This window comes from Ornithodoros turicata, chromosome 8 (assembly GCF_037126465.1).
Source record: "Ornithodoros turicata isolate Travis chromosome 8, ASM3712646v1, whole genome shotgun sequence".
Lineage (NCBI taxonomy): Eukaryota > Metazoa > Arthropoda > Arachnida > Ixodida > Argasidae > Ornithodoros > Ornithodoros turicata.
The window spans coordinates 20,460,794-20,473,083 of record NC_088208.1 but is presented as its reverse complement, the minus strand read 5'-3'; the positions used below and the strand labels follow the sequence as shown (position 1 = coordinate 20,473,083).

The window sequence follows — 12,290 nt, the reverse complement described above, 5'->3', positions numbered from 1 at the left end:
ATTCGCGAGCACGGCATGCCAGTGCGGGGGGACTTTTATAGGGCAAGACCTTGTAGTTTTACCTACAGGGTGTTCAAAATTAAGCTTTCACAAGCGCTACGCAAACACAGCGATGACAGGAAACCGGATGATAACTTTACGCTACTTGTGTAAGGAACAGGTGCTGCTAATTATGTAGCACCTGTTTCTTACTCAAGGAACAGAAAAAGTAGCACCAGTTCCATTTTGTTCGTCTATTTATAAAGTGCTAGTGAAAGCTTAATTTTGAACACCCTGTATATATCTTTCAAGCACCATCACTTGGTATAAAAAAAAAAGTTAGGAACCAAGCAAATTCTCTCCCCGTACATGTCGTATGTCCTATACTGCCCGAAAACCACCATGTTTCCCTCTGTCTGCCTCACGTTCACATTGCCACGCATAGGTGGCGCTGCCTGCGGACGAAGCGAAACCTGGGGAGCCAGAGCCATTTATAGGGAGAGCATGGCCGTTACCTGATCTTTTGCTGCTTCATGGGTGGAGCCTGCTCTGACGTAATAGTCCTCGTTGCGTCGCCCAAATAGCCTGAATCCAAGCGGAATGCGCTTATCAGCCGTCAGGTGCACGCCATTTTGATGCTGTCCGCCAGCTGGTGGACAGCTTTGTGGTCTCGCTGAACGTAATTTACGGGAATAACCGACACACAGACGCCTGTGATAAGAAGGGGTTTGTTGCCAAACCGAAAGAGTTCAAGGACGAAGCATAGAAATTTCAAGGAGTATGCTAGAAGGAAACAGACGTATGGGCAAGGGGAGCACCATATTGAATCGGCTACTGTTGCCGCGGCAGATGCAAAAAAAAGGAATCCGGTAAGCATACACCAAACATGACGTCAAAAAATGTTTTTGGAGCAGTAACACACAGCCCAAATCCATGAAACCCTAAGATTTGAGAAAAAAAAAAGCAACAGACACAGCACGGACACCACATGGACACGTAGTCTCCGCCGCTGCACTGCTGCCTCGACCAGCCGACCAGCCTTGGCTACAAGCATGGATAGGGACAGACAGTAACAAAATCCGCAGCCAACGGAAGCAGCAGAGCAAGTGTTGCCAACAGTTTTCCGAATAGTGCCTGCTTTCACGGGCTAAAAACATAAGACGTTCCCTCGGCTAATTCAATATGGCTGCCTCCGAGCGCATACACTGAGAGAGGGAAGAGCCCTGTTCAAGTTCTTTGCTCTCATCTGATCCTCCTCCCCGCCTTTCCTTCTAGCCTCTCTCCGTAAAATTTCTATGGGACGAAGGGCTTTCGAAGGACGAAGTACGCACGTGTCTTCCCTCCTTGCACTGTAGCACAAAGCATCGGCGGCCAGCAGACGACGGGGCAACAACACAAGACGGCGAGGGAGGTCATTCAGCTGTGACGTCGCATGACGCGCTTCGAGTTAGTCTCCTCCCGATGGCCAAACTCTCTCTATAAACAGCTCTGTGGGGAGCTTGGAGGCAGCGCTACCTATAATGTAGTTTACGCGGTACTATTATAAGGCTCTACCGGATGGATTGCACCTGCTGGGCAGATTGCATTGCAAATCTGCCGGTACAGCTGCGGGCCAGACCTCGACCGGGCGGAGGTTTCTGTAGCCAAGCCAAGCCAGGCTAGGGTAGGGTAGGGTAGGGTCGGGTTGGGTAAGCCTCCGAGGTGTTGTGTACAGACTGGACCAAGTTTTGCGGCAGTCCGGTCAGGCTAGGGTCAGGTAAGACTTCGGCTTGGGATAAGACTTTCGGTATGGGCCGGGCCAGTACATTCAGGCCCCTGCAGTGCTCCACGACTACGTATTGTTCTCGAGTCGTTTTTCATATTTTCAGTAGCTGCTGATATTTGTTTTGGCGGGTCAAGTGGAGTTTTTCAGCAGTGAATTCTGCACATAGCGGCTTCACAATAACTACACTGCTCCTCTTTTGTGTGTAATTTTTTTAATTTTATGGTAACCACTGCCATTTCTTTTCTGTGTAGCCCTCCATGATGTTGTCTAAGGTCAATGCGGCCCGCGACTCGATTTGTGTTTGAGGCCCTGGTCTAGATCACAGAAAGGTGCCAGCTCGGAGAGGCCCATGTGGAATCTGAAAGCTCTTCCACTTTTTTTTTTCCCGCATCTTTTCTTTTCATTCAGGGTTCATTGCGGCCAAAAGTGGGACAAAATGGCGTCCCACAAGCAGGTGGGTAACAGGAAACCTGAAACCCTTGCCAAAGGCCTCCCCCGAGACAGCAAAAGAGACACGTAAAGAGGTCTGCACTCACATAGGGACTGTTGACATGAGGGGGAGCCATGGCAACGTGGGCAGTGTGTGGGGACAAGATGATGTGCCTCAGTGTACCGTTCTCATCGACGATCTGCTGCACCACATGGCCAGGAGGCACCTGAACTGGGACCGCCATCGGTGGTGTGGAACTGTTTGACACCATCCTCACTGTTGCTGGCCCTGCAGGTAAAAAAATACAAAATACCCTGAAGACACATATCCTTATTTTTACGCTTCTATTTGATATATCAACTTCAAATGATAAAGAGAAAGGTCTTTGATGTGCACGCCCTCTAGAAACCCCGCAACTCCTTCAGAGAAGCCGTAAGCGAAGGAGCGATGTCGAAGTCAATCATGGCACTTGCAGTGTATTTACACGAGCAGTATTCCAACGGAACGTTCTAGAGGACGAAAATCACAACATCTTATGCTGAGCAGCACTAGCACGGTGCCAGAATGTCGGGATTGCCGTAACGCACAGGTAGCAGACGACACCATTGGCTCTGTTGTCTGCTGCAGAATATCTTGCGGCTGAGCCACAGGATATTCCCCACGGTTAAAGGAACACAAAAAGACATGGCATTGAGTACTCTCGTTGCAGCAGAGAGACACTACGTTTTGCACATCTTCCGTTGGAGTATTCTGGGGAATGTCGCTCGCATGCACATAGAGAGAGTACGCCGAAGACCTCAGGAAGCAGTTTTTCTGTAGTCTCTTCTCGGTCTCGCTGAGAAAGGACTCTACAGAAAAACTGCTTGCCGAGGTCTTCCGGAGGTCTTCCCAAGGTATTCCACAGAGTTTCCACCATGTCCGTAGCAGCTCTCTTGAGCACCAGGAGTGCGCGCGACACTTGTACTTTTTTTGCAAATATGTATACTCCAGGACTAGCAATACCAATTTCTGCTCCTCCTGGTATATATTTTTTAGTCTTGTCACGCTGTTAGGACGTGTTCAAATGAGAGCGCCAACATAGAAAAATCCATTGAAGCCCATACTGCTCCGATTCATGCAGCATCAGCGTCACGTTTTATGTAATCGACACCTGCTCACCTAATTTCGTTCTAGTAAAGCTTCCTTTTTTTTTTTTTTTGCAAAAAAACGTAAAAAGAAACTCTGAAGGAGCGTGCCCTCAGCTGCTGCTTACCCTGTATGAGCTGCATTTGGTCCCCCATCTGAAAGAAAATGGTCTCGCCCGGGTTGATGTGCAGCAACACGACGTGCGGCGGCGGATTGGACGTGCCCACTCCCGCCGTGGGGTTGTAGATGGAGGCAGCGCCGCGGGGGACGGGCGATCCTACGTGCAGAAAGCCCTGTGGAGCGGCCTGCGCCTTGTGGTGGTGCGAGACGCCCCCTTTGGCTCCTCCGCGGTGTGACGCGTGAGAATGGTGGTGGTGGTGGTGGTGGTAGTGCGTACCGTTCTCTAGGAGCAGCCCATTGCTGGTGACGTTGGAGGTGGCTTCCCACTGAGGCGCAGTCGGGTCCAGCACCGAAGAGGAGACTACGATCGACGGGGACTGGGGCGAGGAGGTTGAATTGGAGGCGGGAGGAGAGGATTCGGAAGTTCGACCGTTGGCTGCACGCTCTTCTGTCGGAGCACTACTGGCCATGGGAAGCTCGCTTGGAGTCACTGAGCCTGAAGTGCAGAAGACACGCGCGCAATGCATTGGATGCTGAAGTATCGACGAGGCTTTCTGTTCTACGTTCATGGTAAAACCACGACATACAGTAGAACCTCTTTATAGTAACTCCTCTTGTAGTAAAACTCTGCTTATAGTAAACGAGAACCGCGGTCCCGATAGAATCCCATACATTCAATGGCACACCTGATATAATAAAACTCCTGATCTAGTAAAATTTCATCATGGTCCCAGAGAGTTTACTACAAAGGGGTTCTACTGTACTAGATTGTAACGACCGTGTCATAATCGTCAAACCCTATGGGGAGCCCATCCACACAATCCACTAGGAGCGCTACACGTCGACCCGCGAGATCTAAGTCATGATTGGACAACGAAAATTTGAATTTTGAACGTGCAGAAGCGGACGTACGGCTACCGCAGCAGAGGACAGCAACAGCTCCTATAAAAACGCGTAGAGTGGTGATGATAATGAACTTTAGGAAGAAGCATCTCTCGTGGGACATGCACCGCTTGTATAAAAATACTAAGGAAAGCTGAAGTACAAAGCATTGCAAAGATGATACCTTGACATCAACACAAAAGGAACGGGATTCACCCGTTGCATCGTCTGTGATTTGTGAGCAAAAGAAACTGCAATTTACGCTTTCCCTCTCCATCTCAAGAGGCAAGACAAAGCGGAGAGGGCCTCGGATTGGTCTCCTCAGACGATCTCTCGCGATGAATGGACAATCGTTTGCGGAGACCAACGAGAGCCTGCTCCGCATTGTCTGCCTTCTTGAGAAGAAAAGGGAAAGTTTAAATTGCGGTTCCTTTCACCCGTAAGTCACAAACGACGCAACAGATGCGTCCTGTTCCTTTTATGTTGGTGTCAAGCATAGGCAGCGACTGCACGAGTGCTTGGGGGCCTGAACTCCCATGGAACTTTCCCAGGGGGTCCGAGGAGTCTACCTAGCTGATACTCAAGACGAACGTCTCGAGGGACGTCCTTAAGAGTAGCACGCTTCATGCAAATCCCATAAAAATTTGGTTCATAACATGGAATTCCAGATGCCCTGCTGATCTCTGTGCATGAAAAGAGGGGGAGTACGCCGCAGCCTGAAGCGTTTGCACTGGGACGGGGGCCTGTGCCCCAGCACCCTCCGGCAGATCAATAACTCTCCGCATATGGCGTCAAGGTGACAGAACCACACATTCCACTACGAGAAATTTTTGCACTTTAAAGCTCTGTATCCCGCTAAATATGGCACATAGAAAAAATAAAAATTATTGTTTTTCTCAACACACTGGCATGCAGTACAACACGTTCGTGATGCAATGAACTACGTCTACTGAGATGTCACGACCCCTCTGACTGTTCACATCCAGACAAGCAACTTAACATTTTGAACTTGCAATACAGTAAGATAAGAGAACTCACCAGTGTTAGCGATGGAGGGCATCTAGTCGGCGTGTGTCACAATGCCCTCAGTCTGAAAAAAATAAAAAAATAAAAAATCGAAATGTGATGGTGGCAAGGTATTTGTAGAGAAACTGCGACCACAGTATTAGTGGCGAAGCTGCGTGGTCATTTCCAACCATTTACTTCAGTCATGACACACGCAGAGAAGTTCTTATGGTCTCGCTGCCTAAGAGTGCTTCTTTCACTCGAATACGAGGCTGTTAAACAATGGGGCACAATGCGGTGCCGGCGGGAGTGTGGGAAGCCAGCGGGAAGTCTAAAACCAAACAATCCCTCGGACAACGGTGTGTAGCACTGAGACGCCAAGTGCATCGAGTTCCCTGCGCATAGGTCAGCAAATTCATTCATGATGGCCTTCACAGACCTCACTCACCGTCACATCATGGAGAATGATGTGAGGTTGCATGAAGGGCTATGATGTGGTGTGACGGGTTTGAAGTTGAACTCAATGTGATGGGTTTTGAAAGTGAAGTTGAGTGAGGGGTTGTGATGTGATGGTTTATGATGATGTGATGTTGAATTAATTCTTAGGAGAATGCCGACCTATGTCCCTGGATTTTGTAGGATTCTCAATTCATATTACTAAAAAACCCCACGACCACTAGGAAAGCACACACACACGGACAAAGTCTCAGTTGTCGTAGTCCCTAGTCTTGGTGTACTAGTGCCTAATATGAATTCTAATCACCAGCTCGCTTGCTTTTTAGCAGTTCTTTTGTAGGCTTCTGCTTCACTTCTCGAGTGTTTTGCTGTCTCAAATTATGGTAGTTGAAACTTGTATTTCGGAGTCCAGCACAGAATAATTCAGTATATAATAACGTCCTACACATCGTACCACAGCAGTCATGGGTCACAGTTGCAGTTACTCTTTTTGAAATGCGACTAGTTGCAGGGGCAGTTACCAGGTTGAACCAACTATGTACGCTGTTAGAGATAAGGAGACGCAATAGCGCGCTAGGAGGAATACTGCAGCACCACCATGCACCATCAGTAGGAGAGCGCACTTTCTGCTGCAGTGTAGTGTCATGCGGCCAGTCTTAACAGCCAATACGAAAGCAGAGTGAGTATGATGGATTACATTATCTGGCTCAGTAGGGAGCGTGACCTCTCTGCGTCCAGCCATCCTATCTGCGGCGCAGTAATATCTTGAGAGCTGACTGACTAGATTTCTTTTCCTTCTTAAGTTGAACACGACTATAGTTACTTCAGTAACCTTCTAAGAAAAAAGAAAAGAAAGTTGAATATATAACTTGAAAAAATTTTTTTTTTCCACTTGTACTGTCCTAGTATGGTTATATAGTGTTATAAACGGAGGATTTCTCACGGGAGTCAGTCCAGGTAATCCTGCCTGCATATGAGACGACAAAATCCGTTGAACTCCAGGTGGGGGAAAAACGGCAGCACACTTGAAGCCTCGACAAAACGACACCAGGGAACTGACACGTCGAAAATTTTGCCATGCCTGAGTAACTTAGTTAAAATTACATTTTGCAGTTACTTTAACGAAAAGTGGTAACTAGTTACAGTTAGAAGTTACTTTTAACTCAGTTACTACCCGAGACTGTACAACAGCAACCATGTGAGAATTAGCCGATGAAGCTTCACTGTAACTAAAAGCAGTAATGAGTTCTCGAGCAAATATACAAGAGGTGATCTCACACCATACACAAACTACAGAGCTCAATTATCTCCGTCCGTCAAGACATAGAAAGGAGTGGCAAAAAAATACTGAGCAAGACAGTTCGCAAAGCATTTGTGTTAGAAGAATCGTAAGAAGTGAAAAAAATCTTCAACAATCCACGAACATTATCTGAGAGGTGCGAAAGAAAACTTAGAATGGGATCGACCGACGTTTCAATCTGCAAAAGACACACTAAAGTTAAAATTAGCGCTTGCAGCAATACTGAGTGCAGGAACTTCAAATATACAAGGAGCCAGACATTGTCTAAAATCCTGATACCCATCTTGTCACTGCTTGCGAAAACAAAAGTTGGTCATAGTCCATAATGATGCAATTTACAAGTCAATTACTGATATATCACACACACCGGTAGCTCCTTCGAACTCTCTTCTCACTTGGCAACAGTAGACGTTGTTGCCAGCAAGGAATCCTTCTCGGCTTACGACCTTGCACCCCCCCACACTATTCAATTAAGAACCTGCAAAACGCCGACTGAAACCAGACACAGATTTCAAGCGCAAGCTCCACTCATTAATGGCAGGAAGGCACAAGTCGGCCAATGACAAAAGGGCCTTTTCCTGTGTCTTATCTCGATGTATCTTGCATGAAAGGTTCAAAGGGTAACCTTGTTCCACATGTTTCGCGACAATGCAAACCCAATTTTCGACAACACGGGAAAGAAGGCACACTGCAGAACCGCGATCGCGTCTCGATTACTGGGTTCACCCAAAAACATGTAGGAAAAGGTAAACGGTTGTGCGATAGTGGCACAGCATCTAGCAAAGTGTCTACTGTAGCGGAGTGGAACGGTTTGTGCCAGTAGAGATAAGGCGTTTTCACATTTTCTTTGTGAAAAGCTGTGACTGTGTATATGTGACCTTATTAACCGTGTCAGCGGCTTTTTAAACCGCATGAAAGAGCAGACTCGCTAGGTCTGCCACTGTATTATAGATAGACAGAGGTCTGAAACTGTGGTTCTCAAGATGCACATTAAGAGGCAAAAAATACATCATTGACATAACACGTTTCATTGATACGCAAGAAGCCACACTAAATAGGCAGGAGGGGGTCAAGACGTCCTGTCCCCTGCAATTTATGCTGCTACTGACTCAATTGATTTCAGGCAGTGATGGTTACATGCTGCCATATACAGGACTTCCCACCCGAAAAATCCAGGAACCAACACTGGCTGCGAGTAGCTTCAAGTCAAGTAAGTTAAGTCAAGTAAAGTAAGTTAGGTAAGTTACAAGAGAACAGTTAAACTGCTACAAATTAGATGGGAACCGAAATTAACGGAAACAAAATTATTCTCAAAGATTTTTGCGTTTGCAGTCTAGAGAATGACACATTCACAGTATTTGCACTTTGTGCGAGACACGTACAAGAAAATGTATGAACACAAAACAGGATATCGTTGGCACGTGGTGTAAACTGCGTCAGAAAGGCCACATGACAATGTGACCAGCTGGGTTGGAGAGTTGTATGCAACTGGCCCAACTTACTGCCTCAAATAAATATTTTAAGTTAATAAACGGCATTAAATGCAATGCAACTTGAGAGCACAATTATGACTTCGAGATTTAAATATAACCCAACGAAGAACTGTGCCACATCTTTATTTTCCACTTAGAGCAGACAGCGCAGAATGTGGCCTCACCCACTGCCGCGAGGGAAAGCTAAAAAAAAAATAACGAGTGGCTTGCAGAATCCGACACATCGTACAGTCAACAACCTCGGCATCGGCGAAAACCGAAGCTGCTGCTGTTCAGCATTCCGAATTTGTGCACTCAGCATTCTTAACCCTTTCTCAAGAATAAACGCAGCGGAGGAGAAAGAAAAAAAAAATGAGGCCAAAAGTCCTCCCTTCGTTTGGAACAGCCACGCAGGAAACAAGCTCCACGCAAGCGATGCCAACACACCATTCCCTCTGTTGCATCCGCACAGAGTTTAATCTGAGATGGAATAAAGTGCAGATTACCCATTTTGACATGTCTAGCGGAGCATGCATGGGGGAAGGCAGGCAGGCAGGCGTGGGAGAGGGTGAGAGATCTGTAACCCTAACTCACGCTTTCCTCTCTTCAGGAGTGATAATTTTTTGAGCCGGGGGTGTCGGCTTTCGGAGTTGGCCCGTAGCCTACTTTTCGGTCACTCTTTTTCCACCGCAAAACACACATGGCGCTCATACCATGGCCGCGTGCGTTATTGTTCGCGTTATTGTTCAGATATGATGACGGCCAGCTGTAATGGAATCGAGGTATCCTGTCGACTGTAAAATAGACCGACGGGAATAGTTTTCAAGGCAACGGAACCGCAACTTAATGGTCTCGAAATGTGCCGTGTGGCTTCCCTTCCAAACACAAGCCGTGGCTAAACCCATCAGAACATCAATTTCCATAACCATGCCCAAATTTCAAATCTGTTTTTCAACCATGTGCAACATGGTGGCTTGATACCGAACTTGATATCAATTTGACACCAAAAATTCACAGCTAATAGCCACAGCTGATAGAGAGCAAAGGGGGAAAACGCCTAATGTGTAAAGGTAGAAAACGTTAAATGAACAAACACCACTGAGCACTTCCCGAGGTAGTAGTGAACGGAGCTACTGTGGAATTCCTCCATTTCCATTCAAGTGCTCCATTATTCCATCCGGAACATCCACCATTCAGACTGAATATATCTGAGCGATTCGGAGACATTACTTGAAACACAAGTCGTTAGACACGTGGCATGGCTTACAGTTTCATATAAATATAATGATATAATATAAATGATTTTGCTTATAAATAGGCTTAAAATAAAATCACGTTCTCAGCACTGGCCCATACCATAAATATTTTTATGGCCATACTGATTGTGTAATTACAACCAAGCCAAAGCTTAACCTCGGAGTGATCTTGTGACTAATATTATCACTGTTCAACACTGCCAGTCACACTCACCGATATAGAGTTGAACCTCAAGGCACGAAACTGAATTTTCGTGCCACCTGTCGCCGACAGAGCAAGGCGTACCCTTGGCTCCCTAGTTTTCATAAGATGCATACGAGCTAAAGGCTTTCGATGCCCCCTAAGTCCTGCAGTGTTATGCGGACATCCTTGAAACAGGAATTTGCAGGGATACGAGGAATATGAAAAAGTACAGTTTTTGCAAATAGATAAGACTATGATAGCACATGCCAATAAGAAATGCTGTAGAACGTGTAACCTTAAAATTCGAGGGTTATAAACAGTCACGAAGACATGGAGATGGCAGAACCATTCCAAGTGTCCTGGATGACAAGTGTCCTGGCTAACAAACGCAGAGAACTAGCATAAATGACCACCGATACAAGACTGACGGATAGTCACAGAGGCACATCTAGCACAGAACACTTTCTGAAACAATTCAATTCATTTAGAACAGGTGGCAAGAATAACACCCACTACAAATAGCTACATCATCCACACATATGTTGAACGTCACAGCGCTATCCTCCCCCACACGTTCCACAGCACTCTGGCAATAAAAAATGATGTACTGAGCGGAACTTGTCGCTTCCCCCTGCCACAAGCTTTTCTTCGGGGGAATTGTAGATGCCAGCAGCTATACCTGTTTACCGAGCAAGTTACAACTTGTTTGCATTGAGCGGTAATCACATCCTCAAACCCACCTCAAGGACTGGGTTTGATAAAACAATGCAGCAAAACTGAAAGCCCAGGAATGAATAGTGTCGGGAGATTAAAAAGGTTCTTTATCACGACAACAGCTGAGATAAGTGGTCCCTTTTGTCATCATACTGTAGCGTGAAAGAGAAACTGTGCTTTCCCATTGCCAGTGCACGGTGCAACAGTGTGCATAACACTGCCTGGCTGGCTGCAGGCATGGGTAGTCTGGGAGCAAGACAAATAGACGAGTTGAGCTTCCAGGATCTTCGAAACACAATATGTCAACAGGAAATGAGTGCAGCGCTATAAAGCGACCTTTTACCAAGACCTGTATCTCGTTAGAACCGAGAGAAAGAAGAAGCCAACGCGAACGACCTTCACAAAAAATTGCCTAGAGTGGGGAAGCCCCTCCTTTCGGAGGCCCATATATTCTTCTCGCTCGTCGAGTAATAAAGGAACATCAAAATTTCGTCTGCAATCTGGAAGCATTCGGCGACGCGACGGCTCCACGCCTATTTGTCCGGTTCAAGCCGACAAAACCATCAACGCCCACGGACGAATCTCCCGGCCGAAACTTCTAGCGCACGGTCACCCAGCGCCGCCCGATGTTTACCGCTAAGAAGAAATAGACAGACGAAAAGAAATGTCTAATTTGCCGCAGACGTTACGCAATGTTCGTTCTCGTAGGCAAAAACAGTTTCCGAACCGCGTGAAGATCGCGACTGTTAAGTGAATAAACACTACTGAGCCCGAGGCAGCACTGAATGAAGCTGCTGTCCACGTATTATTTCCTCCGCCCGCCGTTCACGTTTGCAGACGACCGTTTGGCAAGACATGTTTGCGTGTCTGCTTCATGTCGTCTCGGCCCCGACGTTCGTGGAGACACGTCGAAGAAATTCTTGAGCTATGAACAACAGAGTCGGGCTTGCTGTCCGAGATACCAAACCAGAAAAACCAGCGAGGGAGAGACTAACATTTTTCTTTTCTTTTTTTTCGTTTGCTCTTCTTCGTTTAGCGATCACTTAATTTCGTTTGTATTCCGGCATTCGTTTTCAGCGGAAAGGAAAGCCGAAGATTATGGGCCTTAAAAATGAACACGTGGTAGCAATGGGCGAGACGGCCCAATTAAAGTTCGTAAAAGTTTACGGGCAATGACAGGTTGGACGGCTCGCCTGAGAATGCTGAAATGTCAAAATCTGTCAGTGGTTTGAAAACAGCTGATACGCTTATCATCTCTACTGTCGTGCCCATTTATTACTTACGTGGTAATAAACGGCAGAAATAGACGTACAAAGTGTGTCTGTCATTTGGGGACGACGATATCTGGTCAATATAATTGAAACGAAAACATACCTCATTCTCGTGGCCAACGTTCATCACTCCGAGGCATATTGGTACTGAGACGGTAACTTCATGAGCACAGGAGTGACAGAAACTGCCTACACAAGATAACGAAGTACTTTTCCGAGTTTAAAATCCCACAGATGCGGTGAATCCGACGAATGAGCACAAATATGCTACACAAATGTATCCCACGAAGGGCCGCAGATATGCTTGACGTGTACGCTAGCTGGATACGAA

At 46.6% G+C, this 12,290-nt stretch overlaps 1 protein-coding gene across 3 annotated transcripts in view; it reads right to left on the bottom strand.

Moving 5' to 3' along the window:
• The window catches only part of LOC135366645 (fibronectin type-III domain-containing protein 3A-like), a 49,554-nt gene that overhangs the window by 24,887 nt on the left and 12,377 nt on the right, over window positions 1-12,290 (bottom strand). For 2 of the 3 annotated variants that reach the window (XM_064599440.1, XM_064599442.1), the window contains exons 1-4: window positions 12,063-12,289; window positions 5,340-5,391; window positions 3,427-3,915; window positions 2,281-2,462 (exon numbers count right to left, since the gene is read on the bottom strand). In XM_064599440.1, the coding sequence (XP_064455510.1) occupies window positions 2,281-2,462; window positions 3,427-3,915; window positions 5,340-5,361 (693 nt within the window). In that variant the 5' untranslated portion in view covers window positions 5,362-5,391; window positions 12,063-12,289. Of the gene's footprint in view, window positions 1-2,280; window positions 2,463-3,426; window positions 3,916-5,339; window positions 5,392-12,062; window position 12,290 lie in introns of those variants that run through there. The other variant, XM_064599441.1, reaches the window with a different exon arrangement.